Genomic DNA, 17108 nt, shown 5'->3' on the forward strand with positions numbered 1-17108 from the left:
ATGTGGATGTCGTCTGTGGACACCGATAGCGGCCCGGTGCGCCGGCGGCGTCACTGCGACGTGGAAACCAGGCAGGCACCAATTCATAGCTCCCGCCCAAAGTCCAGCTTGTCAAGCCATTCGACCCACGTCGTCTCCGTGACGGCACCGCAGCGGTGCTGGGCTCGGTCCCGTGACTGAGTCTCGCCCCCCCCCCCCCTTCAAAGACTACGGCGCGCTGGCCGGCCGCGCGTTCTTCCCAGCGGCGCCGATCCTCGGGCCGCAGTACTTCGCGCCGCCGCCGCCAGGGGCGCAGCTGTACCGGCCGACGCTGCACGCCCCACCGCAGGGCATTCCGGGTGAGCCTGCGCTGCCGGGGGTGGCGAAGAGGTGACTGCTGTCTTGTGTTGGTGGTGGTGGAATAAAGGACTGGTGGAGTTGTCGGTGTGAGTTATTCATTATCATGTTGTGAAATATTTATGAAAGACAAGATGAAATGTAGCGTGTGGTGATAATGTGGTACAGATAGGCGTAGTGCAGTTACGGGATCGTTGTTAATATTCGTAGCAGTTTCGAAGCAAGATATGTTGTGATAATGGCCGTAAGCGCTTAATGATGTTATTTGTTTCGTGGACCGACTAAGTATTGTTTTCCTGCGTGGAGTCGTGTGCATGTGTCTCCAGCCGCATCGTCGGCTGCGGGGCGGTCTGCCTGGTCCCCGCGGTCTGCGGCCTGCGTGGTCCCGCCACGGTGTCACTCTCGACGTCCGTTCCGCGGCGGCCTGAGCCGAGCCCCGCCCCGCCTCCGGCCACGGTCCTGGCTCTGACATTGGCCCTGATCGCCAACATCAGTCCCGACCCCGACCCTGACTGGGACGCGCCTCGACAGAGGGCCCGGTGCCGGCGGCGCCGCTGGACTTCTCAGCTGAGCGGCGCGGCGCCTCTCCTCCGGTCGACGCCGAGGCGTACGCGGCGCGGCGCTGGCTGCCGCCGGGACCGGCGCCGGGCGCGGAGCCGGCCGGTGGCGCGGCCGAGCCGGCGGAGCGGGAGCTGCCGCCCGCGCGACCCTCCTGCCAGCTGCAGGGGCGTCCACCGGCCGTCGAGCCGCCGCCGCCATCGCAGCCGCAGCCGCAGCCGCAGCCGCAGCCGCAGCCGCCCCAGCCGCTGCAGCCGCCGCAGCCGCAACCGCAACTGCAACCACAACCACAACCACAACCACAACCACAACCACAACCACAACCGCAACCGCAACCACAACCACAACCACACACGCAAACACAACCACGACCACAGCCACATCAGCAACCACAACCACAACCACAACCACACATACAAACGCAAATACAACCACGACCACAGCCACAGCAGCAACCACAACCAAAACCACAACCACAACCACAACCACAAACACAACCGCAACTTCAACCGCAGCCGCAGCCGCAGCCGCAACCGCAGCCGCAACCGCAGCCGCAACAGGCGGCGGTGGTGGCTGGCGAGCCGGTGGTGACGACGGCGCCGGTGGCGCCCCCTGCGCCGGCCTCAGCGCTGCAGGAGAGGGCGGAGCCAGCCTCACCGGGCGGCCGGGCCCGGCAAGGAGAGGAGGAGCGACCGGAGGATCGGGATGAGGCCGCGCAGGACCAGGTGAGAGAGGGGGGGGGGAGGGGGAGGCAGTAACTCCTGGTGTGCCGGAATAGGCAGGTGGCGCGACCAGTGCAGGCTGGGCCCCTGCGGTGGACGTCGACAGGGCTTGGTCCGCGCAGCAGCGGCGTTCATAAGAAGCGATGGGGTGCGCGTGGACAGATTGGGGCTGCCGCTTTAGGCAGGCTATAGGCATGTGTTCGGTTTCGCGTCGTTCTTTCGTCTTGGCTCTTGGTCACCGAATGCCGAACTTGTGCTCGACTCCGCCTTGGCTCCGAATCGAGTCGAAGTTTATTCCGACTCTGCCGGGAGTTAAGCTACTCGGCTAGCCCGCCATCGCTGTCGTCTCAGACCACGCTCCCCCCGCCAGCGCGCCGTGGACTCGCCCGGCTCGCCTGCCGGTGGCGGCTCCGCCCTGGGCAGTGACGGTGGCGCGTCCCTGTCGCCCATCAACGTCGACATCCAGGTGCACTGCCTCATCTGCAGCACCCGTGTCAACCCGCAGGCCGACCAGTACTGCGACATTTACCTGGACAACATCGTCACCGCCCACTCGCGGCTGCCTGTCTCCGAGAAGTTGGGGCGTGTGCTCAGGTGAAGACCCGGACGCAGTGCTGGGCAAGGGTCTGCGATCTCGGGTGGGGCGATGCGCGAGCGGCGGTAGTTTAACGTTCGTGACCTGTGCGCCGTTTACTGTTACTGTTACCTGTGCGCCGTTTACTGTTACACACGCTGGTGCGCGTCACGCCCGTCTTACGCTGGCGTTTTGCGGGTCGTGCACGTGCACAGCACGCCGTCCGAGAGCTCGACAGAATGTCGTGTGCCGGACTGCGCGTCCCTCCGGCCGTGGCTGGTGCTGGCACTACAATCGCACTGTTCTGTATATGTCTGACGATGTTCACGTGAGCTTGCTCCACAGACAGCCCGTAAATGGGATAGTGTAGATCATGCATGCCTTTTACCGGAAGCTTCTACCATAGATGTGTAATCCACAACAACTCACGCGCGTAGATGTTGAAGCGTCCGTCTGCCTGTCCGTCGCCTCAGGTACCACTTCTCCCCGGAGCTGCTCTACAGTCACACACTGTGCAGGCGATGCTTCAACATCATCAACGGCATCGACCAGCTGGAGGGCCGGCTGGAAAAGCTCAGGTCAGCATCAGTGGCGGCGCGATCAGTCAGGGAGCTCTCACTTCGTTGGATCACTGACAACTGATGTCGACAGAAGCCAGTCGGACAGAAGCGTCGGTCGACAAAGGCTTGATCAGTCGCACGTTTCTATGCTAGGTCACTTCCCTTGCGGCGTGTTGGTCACCCCTGCCCAACGAGCGCGAAGAGTCATCGATACGCGTCCAACGCCGTGTTGGGTCATTGTTACATGTGAGTGTGAACAACCAGTTTGCGATCATTTTTTTGAAGTATGGATCAACGTGAGCGAAATATTAAGTGGATAAATAACGCGCTTTATGGTCTGTAATAGCATATAATCAGGGTGTTTGAGGGCGCGTTTTGATGCCGTACACCTTCGCTTAAGCACTTATTCCTCTCACCACGGCGGTGTTTTGGGAAAACGGTTGTTTTCATTCCTGGTCTTTGTGAACTGCCGATATTTGCGGAATTCGGTTTGGCTCGCGGCTCCATCTGGCCGGTGACCATCCGCTCACCGCCAGTGGCGGCTCCATCCGGCCGGTGGCCCTCCGCTCCCCGCCAGTGGCGGCTCCATCCGGCCGGTGGCCCTCCGCTCCCCGCCGGTGGCGGCTCCATCCGGCCGGTGGCCCTCCGTTCCCCGCCGGTGGCGGCTCCATCCGGCCGGTGGCCCTCCGCTCCCCGCCGGTGGCGGCTCCATCCGGCCGGTGGCCCTCCGCTCCCCGCCAGTGGCGGCTCCATCCGGCCGGTGGCCCTCCGCTCCCCGCCGGTGGCGGCTCCATCCGGCCGGTGGCCCTCCGCTCCCCGCCGGTGGCGGCTCCATCCGGCCGGTGGCCCTCCGCTCCCCGCCGGTGGCGGCTCCCGAGGGGTGTGCACAAGGACAAATTCAGTATCGATCCGTGGAGAAAGCGGGAGAATATGCGTGAGGGGTAAGGGGTTTCGCCATGGGAAACATTGGGTGCTTTGGCGAACATAAAGATCATCTGTTCGTGGCTTGACACGTCGGTGGTACATTTTAAGGTTTCTTCCTGTTTTCGGCGCGCTTTCTCTAAATTTCACCGGTTTCTAGGTCGGGAGGTATGTTACAAGAATGGGCGTAACTCCACGTCCTCGTATCTAGTCTTTTGCTCGTGACACACATCTACCCAGTTGGATTCATAAGGCGGCGTTTTTCGTCATCACACCGCCGGACGTGAGGTTTGTATGCGCCGAACACGGCGGCTGTAGAAGCCCGCCTGGCCCGGAAAAGAAGGCTCGCTCTGATCCGTGTCGGCTTCCCATAAGGCGTACCATTAACTCAACTTTGACCTGGGCGCGGGCTCTGACGGGATGTAGAAGCCCACAAAGGCGGGGACACGGTGAGCTGGCTTACGGATGGAAAATGGATTGGCCCAGTGCCGGTTTTGTGTGGGACAGGAGGATGACTGGCTGTCGGAGACCTCAGCTCCCTCGCTGGATGTGTCGCGGAGCGCACCATTTCGTTGGGGGATCGTCCGCCAGCTGATCGGCGCTAGCCCACACTCCTTCGCCCAGCGGTGACAAACGGCTCCCGCCAGTGCTTTAGTCCGCGTGGGAAGACCCGACTGGCTCGTACGGCCGCCTGAGTAGGCGGCAGGCCGGCGCCCCTGGCCGCCGCCAGTTCCGCCGCGCTCGGCGGGAGGCGCCCGGCGACGCGGCCGTCTGGACCGGCTCCGCCCGCGTCGGCCTGAGTTACGGGCCGACTTGGAGCGCGGACCGGCGCCGGCGGCCGGACGGCCCGCGCTCTCCACACGGGGCGGCGTCCTGGGGGAGGGGGGCTGACCTCATTGGAGGCGTCTGTTACGCCGCGCCGCGCTGGTGGCGGCGGCGGGCGGAGCTCGCAAGGCGCGGCGGCGCGGCGGCGCTCGGTGTCGGTACTGGGTGTGCGAGTCCCGTATCCAAATGCTTTTGATGTCTATGTTTGGACCGTGAATGTGGAGTTCTATGACAGTGACTTCTTAACGTGTATTTTGATAGTGGATCGAAATACGCTCAATGATTTCAGTTTGGTGTCAGCCTTGGGGTCAGTAATAAGAGCAGAGTGTACCGTTTGCCGCGCCGCCTGGTTCTGGCGCTACGTCCGTAGTGCTGAGACTAGCTGCCGTAGCACGCCCGTGGAGCGTGGGGAGTGACGCGACGCGAGAGTCGGACGGTCCCGAGCCGGGGGTCCGACGGTCCGGAGCCGGGGGTCCGACGGTCCGGAGCCGAGGGTCCGACGGTCCAGAGCCGAGGGTCCGACGGTCCAGAGCCGGGGGTCCGACGGTCCGGAGCCGAAGGTCCGACGGTCCAGAGCCGAGGGTCCAACGGTCCGAAGCCGAAGGTCCAACGGTCCGGATCCGAGGGTCCAACGGTCCGGAGCCGAGGGTCCAACGGTCCGGAGCCGAGGGTCCCACGATCTGGAGCCGGGGGTCCAACGGTCCGGAGCCGGGGGTCGGACAGTCCAGAGCCGGGAGTCCGACGGTCCGGAGCCGAGGGTCCCACGGTCCGGAGCCGAGGGTCCGACGGTCCAGAGCCGAGGGTCCAACGGTCCGAAGCCGAAGGTCCAACGGTCCGGAGCCGGGGGTCCAACGGTCCGGAGTCGGGGGTCCGACGGTCCGGAGTCGGGGGTCCAAGGGTCCGGAGTCGGAGCGCGGGCTACTTTAGCCGCGCGATCACGTCGGCGGCCCCTCTGTACTTAGATGCGGCGTCGGAACGAAGAAATAATTTCCTGTTGTTGTCTGTGCGTGTCGCCATACATGAGCCGGTGGTGTAAAGGCGTTTGGTCCCAGTCACCCAGGCCATCCATGAAGCAATCATTTACTCATGCACCACGGTCTTCGCCTACGCTCGTGCTGGTTTGAATGCCATTAGATTATCTGCAGTCAATGAGCGGCTACAACGCCTGAACGCCCTCTGCCTGTGGCGAGGGGTGACTGCGATCGTCAGCCTGTCAGGCGGGGTGGCAAACACCGGAGTTTTACTGACACGGGAGGCATCGGTCGCGGGCGTTTTTGTTGCTGGGTTAGCGTCTTCAATAAACGAAAAGGAGGAGCTGCCAGCTGAAGGCTGAGTGTTTGCGCACCACTCGGCGGCGAGCACCGTCCAATCGGCTCTCAGGAAATCCCAGCGGGGCGAGCGAATACCGGCGAGTCGGCAGCCGGACGGGGCAACAGCCACTGCTGCGTGGGGAGTGTCACGACATACCACACGGACTGCGCAGCCGAGTTACGGCACTGGCGGAGCAGCTAGTGCTGGAGGCGGCTAATGATGGAGGCAGCGGCTGATGCCGGACCGTTGTGCCAGATGTGGGGCGGCCTGCGTTTTTAAAACGTACTGGCTATTTCTGTTGAGTGGACTCTCCAGCCACCCTCACCGCCCCCTCCTCCCTCACTCTCTACGCCGAGTTGTGGAAGTTAAAATCACCAAGAACATGGATGGTATGTGGTGGACGCTGCAGCAGACTACCATGCTCTGTCGTCAGACCCATCCGGCGGGGCTAAGCACAACATGCCGTCGCCGTGGGGACTCCCCAGGTGGACAGCAGCGATGGCTTACAGGCCAGCATTAACAACGAGTTTGCAGCAAGGGGCACATGCATGCTTTGTAAAACCCATGCCACTGTGGCCAATGGCATCTCATCTGCCATGTTTTTTTTTGTACATGCGACGGCATGTGATGACCCGAACCGTGTTCGAGAGACCTTGGTCCCCTGCGGTACGCTGCGGCTAAGTTATAGAGGGCACTGGAGAAGACCGATTGTGATAGTTGGGCTACATTGCCTCGGAGACCTCGAATCTCCTCTGAAATTGAACTCCGTGTGCCGAGGTTTACAAGTCAGCTAGAAATATGTCATCTGGTCTAACAATGGGCGCCATATGACCGGGCTAACCGGGGCGCCCTAAGGCCCAAACCATCATCATCATCATCATCTGGTCTAGAAGTGGCCGGCAGCCCAGCGCTCCCGTTTAGACGCTCAGCTTCAGTAGAGCCCAGCCGGTCCCGCTGGGCTCCACTGAAGCGGGCCCAGCTGGTCCCGCTGGTGGGCTCCGCGGCAGCTGAAGCTGGCGAGCCCCGCCGCTGGAGGTGGCGTAGACCGGGCAGGAGCGCGCTCAGTCGCCGGCCCCGCCGCTGGGGACGGCTGGGTGGACTGACTTCGCCCGTTATCACCACACGAGCAGCCGGAGGCTCCCCGTCACTGACCCTCCCGGCCAATGGGGGGGAGGGGGGGGGGGGGGGCTCGATTGCTGCCCGACCCTGACCCGTGGGGCCCAGGCCAGCCTAGCGACCTCCGACGATCCTCCCGATCCAGAGGCCGCGGACGGGCGTCGGCTTCAGGCGGGTGGCGGGAGGGAGTAATCGCCGAGGGTGGCCGTAGGGTCTTCTCCGCCTCCGGCACGTGGGGACAACTGGTGGCGTGAGGGCCGCTTGCCGGCCGGGCTGGGGCGCGCAGCGAGAGGCCAGGGCCGAGGTCCCGGCGGGCCGCGGTCCAGCCCTCCTCTCCTGCCCGCTCCACCCCTGGGTACACCTCCTCCGCCGGCGCCCCCCCCCCCCCTCACACCGCATCCCCGAGCCGGTTTTACTAGGTGCGGCCCGCAGAGGATCCTTCACGAGCGTCCGGCTTAGATGACGTTGCAGTAGTGGTCCCCTGAGCCCCTAGTGTGAATAATCAGCCTAATGCAGTGTCATACCCTCGCGTCTCCAGAAACATGCAAACCCGTTTGCGCCAAAGCTCGCGCGCTGGGCACGGCCACCGAAGGCTGCACCCTTTGCTCTGCCGCTGCGTCTCATTACGATTTCGTGACGTGGGCTTCACTGAATCGACACGGGGTCTCGCGGTATAAGATTCTACTGTTGGCCTCCAGGCTCAACGTTTACGTATTGGTCGTAAAGGCAGAACACTTTCGACAAGTCATGTACGCCTCTGCAGTTCGCTGAGTCCAGGCTTTCAAACTTGCGGTTCTGCACTTGGTGCCTGACACCAGTACACTTTCTACACGTTCCAGCACTTTCTAGCCCTTTCAATGAAATATCAGTAAGACTGGCACCTACATATAGCACATCACGGACTTGGGAGCATACCGGCATTTGTTTCAGGCATGTCCACTCAGGTATGATTGGCAACCATACCTGAATGGTATGGTTGCCAATCATGATCATATCGGAGAATGCAGGTAGCCACCCCACCACTTGTCCTCTAATATTGACCGAAACGTCTAGCCTCTCGCATGTTTCTAATTTCCTCGTCCTTTGAGGATGGACTCGCGGCTCGGCCGTCAACACCTCGAGCTATTTCCGTTTGGGGCGCCGAACTTCGAGAAGCCTGCTCACGGCGGAGAGGCTTAGTGTTCAACGGATCGGTTTTCCTTCGCCGTTGGGTCGGTGGGACAAACCATCAGAGACTGCGGGAATGGCTCGTTCGCGATAGTGCAGTTGGTGGTGGGATCAGTGAGCCGACAGTCCATAAGTGTGCTGTATGCTTCGGGGCTCTGGGTTCCCGCCCAACACTGGTCTCTGGGTCTCCGCCCAACACGGGGTCCAACTGAGTGTACTGTATGCCTCGGGGCTCTGGGTCCCCGCACAACACGGGGTCCAACAGATTTCGGGACAGGGTGTCCCGAAATTTAGGTGCGGTTGTATCGTCCTCACCAACAGAGAAAATAATTGAGACTGGTTTGTGATGTATTTGCCTATGTAATCTCCACACAGTCGTATACGCTGCCGCATGCGCTCCGGCATGCCGCTCGTCAGGCTGTCGAAGGTTTCTGCTCTGATCCTCCGCCACGCCGCTTGCACGTTTGTAACAGGGTCTTCTCAAACGACGCCGGTGACGTCTTGCCGAACTTCTCCTTGACGATCCCCCAGAGATTCTCGATCGGCGACATGTCGGGATTGTTGCCTGGCCACTTACCCTTCGCCCAGAAGCTCGGGAAGTTGGCACAGCACCAGTCCTGGGTCTTCCTGGCGTGATGAGCTAGAGCGCCGTCCTGCTGGAAAATCGCACTCGACATGTTTGGCAGAAGTTTGACCTTGGTTGGAGGGCTATTTTCCTTCCTCCGCTGCATCGCTGAGATTGCGGTCTTCTCCGGTACCCCTTTGAAGTAGAAGTCGGCGGTGGCGGTCTGTCCTCCGGGAGCTGGTGTGGCTCAGAGAGTCCTCTGTAGCTCATCATATCCCAGACAAAAAATATTTACCTTTTGTAGCTGTTTTAGCTGCTTCACTGTCTCGGCGATCGGCATCTACAAGCTGCTGTTTACCCAGACCCGGTCTTTCTGGCTGTTAGGGTCTTGGAAGAGCTCGAAGGGCGTCTCGTCACTGAACAGAGCGCGTCTCCAGTCCTGAACGGACCAGTTCTTGCAGGTCTTGGTTGATTCCAGCCGCCTGCGCTACTGGTCCACGGTAAACGTTGGATGCAACCTGAGCTGGAGTAGCTTCAGTTGCGGGCTGGTCTTCAGATACTGGTGGACGGCCGACTTGGAAACTGTATGACTCTTCGCCGTCAGTTTTCTCGCCGGGGTTCTCGTCGAGTGGCGCCTTTTGAATGCCAACTTTGCAATGGCGTTCTCTGTCACTCGGCTCTGGGCCGACTTCCGCCCACGACCTGCGCGATTTTCGAGCGCATCTCCTGAGCGGTCGCGAGCCAGCCGGTGCCTAAGATCGATGGCTCGTGCTCTTTCACCATTGGCGATATGCGGACTCGACGCCTTGGCTGGACTGGTGTGTGTGCTTGCGTGCGTGCGTGCGTGCGTGCGTGCGTGCGTGCGTGCGTGCGTGCGTGCGTGCGTGCGTGCGTGCGTGCGTGTGTGTGTGTGGGGGGGGGTCCCACCTTCGGGAGCGGCACCGCCATGGACGCCAGTTCGTCATACACAGGCGCCTACTCCAAAAAGAGTTGTCGCGGGTCGCGCTGGGAACGCATTGACGGGAGTCAATGGCTTAGGCCACAGGGGCTAATCTGACGTATCGGGCATGGACCGAGGCCGGTTCCACTAACCTGGGAGAGGCGAAAACAGTGGTCAGCCCCCCCCCCCCTCCCCAGCGACTGTCGCACACCCTCTCTAACCACTAGCCCTGACGACATCACGTGACCATCTGCTCTGGCCGCACCGAGTCTGGCGGGACATCCACAGTGAGACATGGCTGGACCAAAGGCGCGTGTTGATGACTGCCTTGGTCAGCCCGTAAGACGGTCTTCTCAGTAGCCAGGAGCGCCCCCCCCCCCCCCCCGCCGGTGCCGGGGGGACAATGGGGCGCGTCAGTTAAGCTGAAGCCTACCATCTGGTGCGGAGGCATTGCTGGCCACGGCAGCCAAATTGCCAGGCAGTACTACCATGCTCAATGGGGAACCGCGCTAGCGCAGTGCTGAACAGGACATTGATGGCGCATTTTCTCTGGTCTGTTGAGCGTCAGTCATCGGCTGACAGGAGAAGCGATGATAGCTGGCGAGCGTCGAACCGGCCTCCTCCCTCATAAGGTGGCGGTCACATCTGCAGAGGTGGTGGCGCGGCTTAATATTCCGCCGCCGCCGTCATCCGCAGCGGCGCGGCATTCATTTGCCGCGGCTTAATGACGCTGTCACGGCCGCTGATCCGCGCCCGCTGCGCCCCCCAGACGGATCAGCGCCACCGCCGCGGCGTGTAGCGCCCAGTGTTTGCCCGGGCCTGGGCTCGGTAAAATGGAGAGTTGTTGTTGCCGGATGTCGCAACTTTCTGGGGAGTTTGCGGCTGTTCGGCTGCTGGTGCGTGCTCGGATGGTGGCCTGGTCTCGTCCGGGCAGCGCTGGCGGCCCCCGGCCCCCGTCCCCCGTCCCCCGGCCCCCGTCCCCCGGCCCCCGTCCCCCGGCCCCCGTCCCCCGGCCCCCGGCCCCCGTCCCCCGGCCCCCGGCCCCCGGCCCCCGGCCCCCGGCCCCCGGCCCCCGGCCCCGGCCCCCGGCCCCCGGCCCCCGGCCCCCGGCCCCCGGCCCCCGGCCCCCGTCCCGTGCCGCCCTCTGGGTGTGCAGCGCTTGAGGACGCGTCGGGCGCCGGCCCTTTTTCTAGATTGGTGTCCCCCGCCCCCACGGGCACGGAGGGTGGTTGGTGTGATGTGTCATATGGGCCGTATACTTGGTCTGTCGGTGCCTGCGCGCCGGAAGTGGTCCCCAGCAGCACACCAACTGATTGCGTGGAAACGTAGGAAACGTGGCACAGCACCTGTAGTATTTTAGGGGCGGCGTCTGCTGTAACGTTACAACTGCTATGTCAAGTGGTTACGTGGCGTGCCATGAAGTCCGCTTGGAGGTGAACTTGTCGCCACAATTGCGGCTGCGATGGGCTTGGGCAAATGCGCTCACAGCTCGCATTGATGTTCAGCCAGCACCTGCCGTTTCAACTTGGTCTTGACGTCAGTCCGGTCATTGCGTGGCCCGTGGCAAACGACCTGAGCATTTTCAGTTGGATGTAGCAACCTGCGCCTCGCAGATTATAAGCACCCTTCCCATTTACGTGACCCGGAAGTTCCCTTACACGTATACGCGGCCATGAAACCCTCGTGGACGTCCCAGCGGTCCAGCGATCCCGTTCCCCTCCGCCCAGCATTCCCCGTTGTCGGTCTGGTGACAGAAAATCCCGTGTTCCGACCTGTGACGCAGGCTCCCCTCACTCGTCACTGTCGCCCAGCCGCCTCCGTGACCGGCACTGCGACTCAAGCCTCCGTGACCGTCCCTGTGACCTAGAATCGGCTGCCACACTTCCTTGTACCCATCACCGTGACCCCGTTTTGCCGCCCGTGACTGACGCTCGTGCTTCCACGCGCTGTGCTTTCCGCCTCAGTCCCGTCCAGTAACCGTGATTTGTGCCAAGCCCACGACGCTGCCTTGTGGCGGCCTTTTCCTGACCACTTACGGAGGACATCCTCTCTCTGACGACGGGCTTACGCTCGTCTGGCAGGCGGGTACCAGCACCGAGGCCGACACGTGAGGCATGGAGAGTGGTGCTGCATCGCACTCGATGCCGTGGGAGACGCTGCTGATGGGTTTAAGGGCGGCCCAAAAGTCGACGCGCGGTTGGATGCCTACCATCTGCCATCCCTGCCTTTCTTGAGAGGTCTTAACTTGGTATGAAAACGGATGAAGATAAAGACGAGTGGTGCTGGCATTAACTGTTACGATTGAATTTAAGGTGGCGCCTGTGGGGAAACGTCCTCCCCCTTCGTGCTAATGGCGCACACGGAGAAAGATAGAAGGAGAAGAGCGAGGAGTGAGATGCGATTAGATTGTCCTTAGCTTTATCTTTATCAGTGAGCAGTGAGCGTGACGTGACGGTCCCTGGCGCCTGGGAGACAAGTAGGTGCTCGTTAAAAGAATGTTCCAAAAGTGAAGGCAGGAGCATGGCAGAAAGGGCAGCACTTCTCGTCCTTCGGTTTGCCTGCCTGCTTGTTGGATCTAGATCTGTTCGCACCTTGTGTCGCGCTCTTTTGCACAGTCTTTGACATGGGATCGTCTGAACGGACCCTCTGAACGAGCCGACCTGCACGGTGCGCAGCGCGTGAACCACATTTGCTGTATCTTCTAGCACCGCCCTGGTACGGGTGAGATCAAAGTGGTCTGGCCTTGCGACAGCCCTCGCTGACCTCCCCCTTCCCCCTCTGCCGCCCCCTAAACCGCCCCTAGCGTGCCCTGACCAGCCCCGAAAAGCTCTTGGATGCCCCTGCCCCACGAAACGTTTTTGGAAAGCCTCGGAATTTTTCTGTGATCTTTTTTAGTCATGGACCTGCCCGTGCCTTGGCCCTGTTGAACCTTAACCACGACCAGCGCTGCACCCTCGGCCGATCTGAGCTGATCTCTGTCGGTGCCAACAGGTCGGAGGTGCGCCATAAGTTCAGCGTCACCTGCCAGGAGCGCGGCCTGGACGATGACCACTTCCCGCCGCGGCTGGAGGCGGAGGCAGCACCGCCGCCGCCAGTCGGCTGCCACCGCGCCGTGCAGACGTCGCCGCCGCCGCTACCGTGGCAGTGCGGCGCGTGCGCGCGCGCCTTCCGCTACCGCAGCGAGCTTCGCCGCCACGCCGCCGGCCACGGTGGCGGCAGCCGGCGGCAGGCGGGGCCAGCGCGCCTGCGCTGCGCCGCCTGCCGCTGCGCCGTCGACAGCCGCGCGGCACTGCTGGCGCACGTCTGCGCCGCGCCGGCCGCCGCGCGACCGACGTGCGCCGGCTGCGGACGCGCCTTCACGTTGCGACGGAACCTGCTGGCGCACCGGCGGCTGTGCGGCGAGGCGGGACGCGCCGAGCGGTTCACCTGCGCTGACTGCGGCCGCCGCGTTGTCGGCCGACTCAATTACCGCCGCCACGTGATGGCGCACGAGCGCAGTCACCCGCACGTGTGCGGCACGTGCGCCAAGGGCTTCGCGAAGCCGAGCGATTTGAAGCGCCACGAGAGCACGCACGAGAAGGTGAAGTCGCACGTGTGCGAGGCGTGTGGGAAGCAGTTCTCGACGGCGTCGAACTACAACCAGCACGTGGCACGCGTGCATCGCGAAGAGAAGGGATTCGCGTGCTCCGTGTGCCCGAAGACGTTTTCCTACGGCAGCTCGCTGAAGATTCACATGAAACGCCACGAGGGCGAGAAGGCCTTCAAGTGTTCGCAATGCGCGAAGGAGTTCTTATACAAAAATAATCTAGTCAGACATTTAAAACTGCACGCTGGGGAAGAGGCCAACAAGTGCAAACACTGTGATGCCACGTTTAAGAAGAAATCAGCCCTCAAAGAACACTTACTTACGTGTTTTTAAAACATTTTTATGGAATGATGTGATCGATTCGTTTGATGCAGTCATTGTTGATATTCACGTGATGGACTGTGTCGTTATAGTGGCGTTTGTGTGCCTGTACCTATGCACATGCGTACCTTTATTCCTCTAATGCTATGTGGAGATATGAAGTTGGTGTTCTGTAACTGCGCAGCTGGGGGACGTGCTGCTGTTGTGTAGCAGGCCGGGCTGAGAATAGCCTGATGAGCGCGGCAGTTGCCATCAGGGAGTGCCTGGTAGTCCACAAGTGACGGCTCTTCTGAGGTCAGAGGTCTGAGGCCTGAGGTCAGGTCACCAGCATGGTGACCGCAGTCACTGATCCGCAGTATGCGCGTTATCCGTCACATTTGCCACGATTATATGGGAGAGTGTTCGAGGTCTCAGTTGTTCGTTGGTATTCTGCGGGACGGGTCCGATGCGTCGCGTCACCGGAGTGGCCCGACTCACACCGTACGGCCCGGCTCGTTCCCGCTGGCTGCGCTGTGTGAGTGGAGGCTGTTGCCCAGAGCCTGCAGACGGCTCCAGTTGAGACGGACCGGGCCGTCTGTGGCAGCCATCCGGCCACGGACCCGTGCTGGGGACGTGGCTGCCCCGCCTGGACTGGTGCCCCCCATCGGCCAGCGACAAAGTCGGCGAATGCGCATGCGCCGTGTCGCCCGCTTTGGCTCGGTGGCTGGGACAGGCAATCATCAGCTGTTGCCTGACCCTGCCTGTACGGGACTGACCTAAGCGCAGATCGAACCAGCAGCAGTGGTCGACACTGGACTTGACTCCGGTCCTCCGCACTGTCCTGCAGGGGCGGCCGTCAGTCAGGAGCGACTTCAGGCTCAGTCATACCTCGCGGATGCAGGTAAAAAGCTTACAAGCGGTCCCCTGTGGTCTGCAACACCTAACGACCGCAGAATCTGCCTGGCATTCTGCGGGCTTCAGCTGCTGCGGGCTGCACGTACCAGATTAGAGAGCTAAAGGCTGATACCCGTAGTGAAAAGAACTCTGCCCACGCTCTGAGGACGTGCGGGTTCAAATATGGTGCGTCTGGCCCGGGATGGCTGACGGCTACAGAATCTGCAGCGGATGTGTAAGGCGTCCACCGGCACGAAAAGATGCGTAATGATTTATCTTAGTTGAACGCGCTGTGACGTCAGCGATTCGCGCCGTTCCTGTCTTTCCGTAGCCGCTTGACCAGCTTGTAAGGAATTTGCGGAATGATGAGGCGCCACGGCCAGCTAAGGACACGTAACTTACACCTTGTGCTCGTTTATTCTCTATCAGCATCACATGTGACTATTTACAGTTCTGAATGTACACGATGTCAACAGCAATGGAATCACGTGGCACAACTATAGGTCTCATAACTGTTGACAGTCTGCTTATAAACGAGCACAGCACGACTCTAAAACCGCGGCCGAGCCGGCACGTTATTAGTTATCTACCGTGGAAGATCCTTGAAGGCTACCAGTCGTTACTTGGACCACGTCACTACAGTCTGTCGGCGTGCGCGCGGCGCTCAGAAGTGGGTCGTCGCTTGCGCAGCCGGCGTCGGTGTACCGGGCGGCGACGGCGGCGGCGCCTCCACGTCCACCGCCGGCGCCAGCGGCGGCGGCGCGCCCTCGTCGGTCGCGGCGAACGCGCCGACCTCTGCATCGGCGTCGGCGCCGGGACGCTCCGGCGGCTCGAGGCCGTTGACGCTCACGCCCTGCGAGTCGGCGCGCACCAGGTCGAACGAGACGCGCGCCGGCGCCGCGTCCGCCTCGAACTCCGGGTTGTCGATCCCCCGCTGGCGGCCGGCGTGCGGCAGCGACGGCGTCGACGAGGTGCGCCGCTGCGCTAGGCGCGCCGGCACGTCCAGCTTCGCCTCGTGGCGGCGCTGCGAGAGCGCGCGCGCCAGCTTCTCGCGCAGCGACGGCCGCGGTGGCTCCGACTCGCGCACGCGCTGCACCAGCGTGCGCAGCGCCGGCGGCGCGTCGTCAGCGACGTCATGCGGCAGCGGCGCCGACGTCATACTGCTGAGCGGCGCGTGCGGCGCCCGTTTGAAGTCCTCGTCGGACATGGAGCGCGCCGGGACCTCGCAGCTGTTGGACGACTTGGACCGCGAGCGCCAGCTGAGCACGGCCGAGAAGGCCGACAGCGCCGACATGTTGCGCTTGGGTCGCGGTTGCGGCGTCGGCGCCGGCTCCTCGGGCCGCGGCATGTTCGGCATCGCCACCAGCAGGTTGAGGAACATCTCCCGGCAGGCGGCCATCATGTCGTTGATGGTGTCGGGGAGCGGGCGGTGCGAGGTCTCGGGCAGAAGGCGCGAGAGCGCGGCCGCCAGCAGGGTCAGCGCCCCCACCACCACTCCCACCCACTTGCTGAAGGTGATCTGCCAGCAGGCCAGGCGAGGCTTAGTGTCATGCGCTAGGGTGCACACGTGGAGGCAACGCAGGTGGGATCGTAACCGGACATGGAAACCATTCTCAAAAGCAACTCACGATACGCGTACCAGTAAACTGGGCACGCTGGACATCAGCGAAAGCATATGTGACTCATTCCCAGCACTGGCAAACGTGCTCCACGTGTGAGGACATCGTCAAAATGAGCTGTGAAGTTGTGCTAAAAAGCAAACCAGGCAACCAAAGTCAAACCCGAGATCGACTGACCGCCTGACCCGAGTTCAACTGCGCGCCTGACCCGCGGTCAACTGCTCGCCCGACCTGACCCGAGCCCGACAGCTCGATCAGTCCGCATTTATTTTATACGCATTATTCCGATATTTACACGCAGCCAATCCCGGCACGTCCGCGAACTGGCGGTTTCGGCGGAGGCGGCTGGGAGTCACGTCACAGCGTGACGTGACTCTGGGGTACATCACAGTGTGATGTGACTCTGGGGTACATCACAGTGTGATGTGACTGGGGTACATCACAGTGTGATGTGACTCTGGGGTACATCACAGTGTGATGTGACTCTGGGGCACATCACAGTGTGATGTGACTCTGGGGTACATCACAGTGTGATGTGACTCTGGGGTACATCACAGTGTGATGTGACTCTGGGGTACATCACAGGGCAATGTACCTCTGGGGTACATCACAGTGTGATGTGACTCTGGGGTACATCACAGGGCAATGTGGCTCTGGGGTACATCACAGTGTGATGTGACTCTGGGGTACATCACAGTGTGATGTGACTCTGGGGTACATCACAGTGTGATGTGACTCTGGGGTACATCACAGTGTGATGTGACTCTGGGGTACATCACAGTGTGATGTGACTCTGGGGTACATCACAGTGTGACGTGACTCTGGGGTACATCACAGTGTGACGTGCCTCGGGGGTACATCACAGAGTGAATCGAGTGTTTCTGAACGCTGAAGGCCAACCGACCGGGGCCCAATATCCACCACAAACCTACCACCCGACTCATATCAATATGCATGGCCTTTCAAGCTAAGCCGTGGATACTGATTTCACGCCGCGGCCTAATCCCTCGTAAATTTGGTCAGACGGCGGCATAAAAGCAATTCGACGCGGCGTGGATATAGCCGTGGACCACATAGCTGCACAGGACGCAGGCTTACTGGGTTCACCTCACCA

At 61.8% G+C, this 17108-nt stretch overlaps 1 protein-coding gene and 1 long non-coding RNA gene across 2 annotated transcripts; both read left to right on the forward strand.

Moving 5' to 3' along the window:
- The first annotated feature begins 1540 nt into the window (after positions 1–1540).
- On the forward strand, positions 1541–12698 carry LOC119096019 (uncharacterized). Its single transcript, XR_005093976.1, has 4 exons — positions 1541–1619; positions 1987–2210; positions 2664–2768; positions 12587–12698. It is a non-coding gene; the product is annotated as an uncharacterized LOC119096019 (long non-coding RNA).
- Positions 12699–12977: 279 nt separating this feature from the next.
- Positions 12978–13898, forward strand: LOC119096022 (protein krueppel). Its single transcript, XM_037218887.1, has one exon. The coding sequence runs from the start codon at positions 13077–13079 to the stop codon at positions 13512–13514; it is 438 nt and encodes a 145-aa protein (XP_037074782.1). The 5' UTR covers positions 12978–13076; the 3' UTR covers positions 13515–13898.
- Positions 13899–17108: the final 3210 nt, after the last annotated feature.

The sequence above is a fragment of the Pollicipes pollicipes genome, unplaced genomic scaffold, assembly GCF_011947565.3.
Source record: "Pollicipes pollicipes isolate AB1234 unplaced genomic scaffold, Ppol_2.1 Scaffold_4219;HRSCAF=4965_pilon_pilon_pilon, whole genome shotgun sequence".
Lineage (NCBI taxonomy): Eukaryota > Metazoa > Arthropoda > Thecostraca > Pollicipedomorpha > Pollicipedidae > Pollicipes > Pollicipes pollicipes.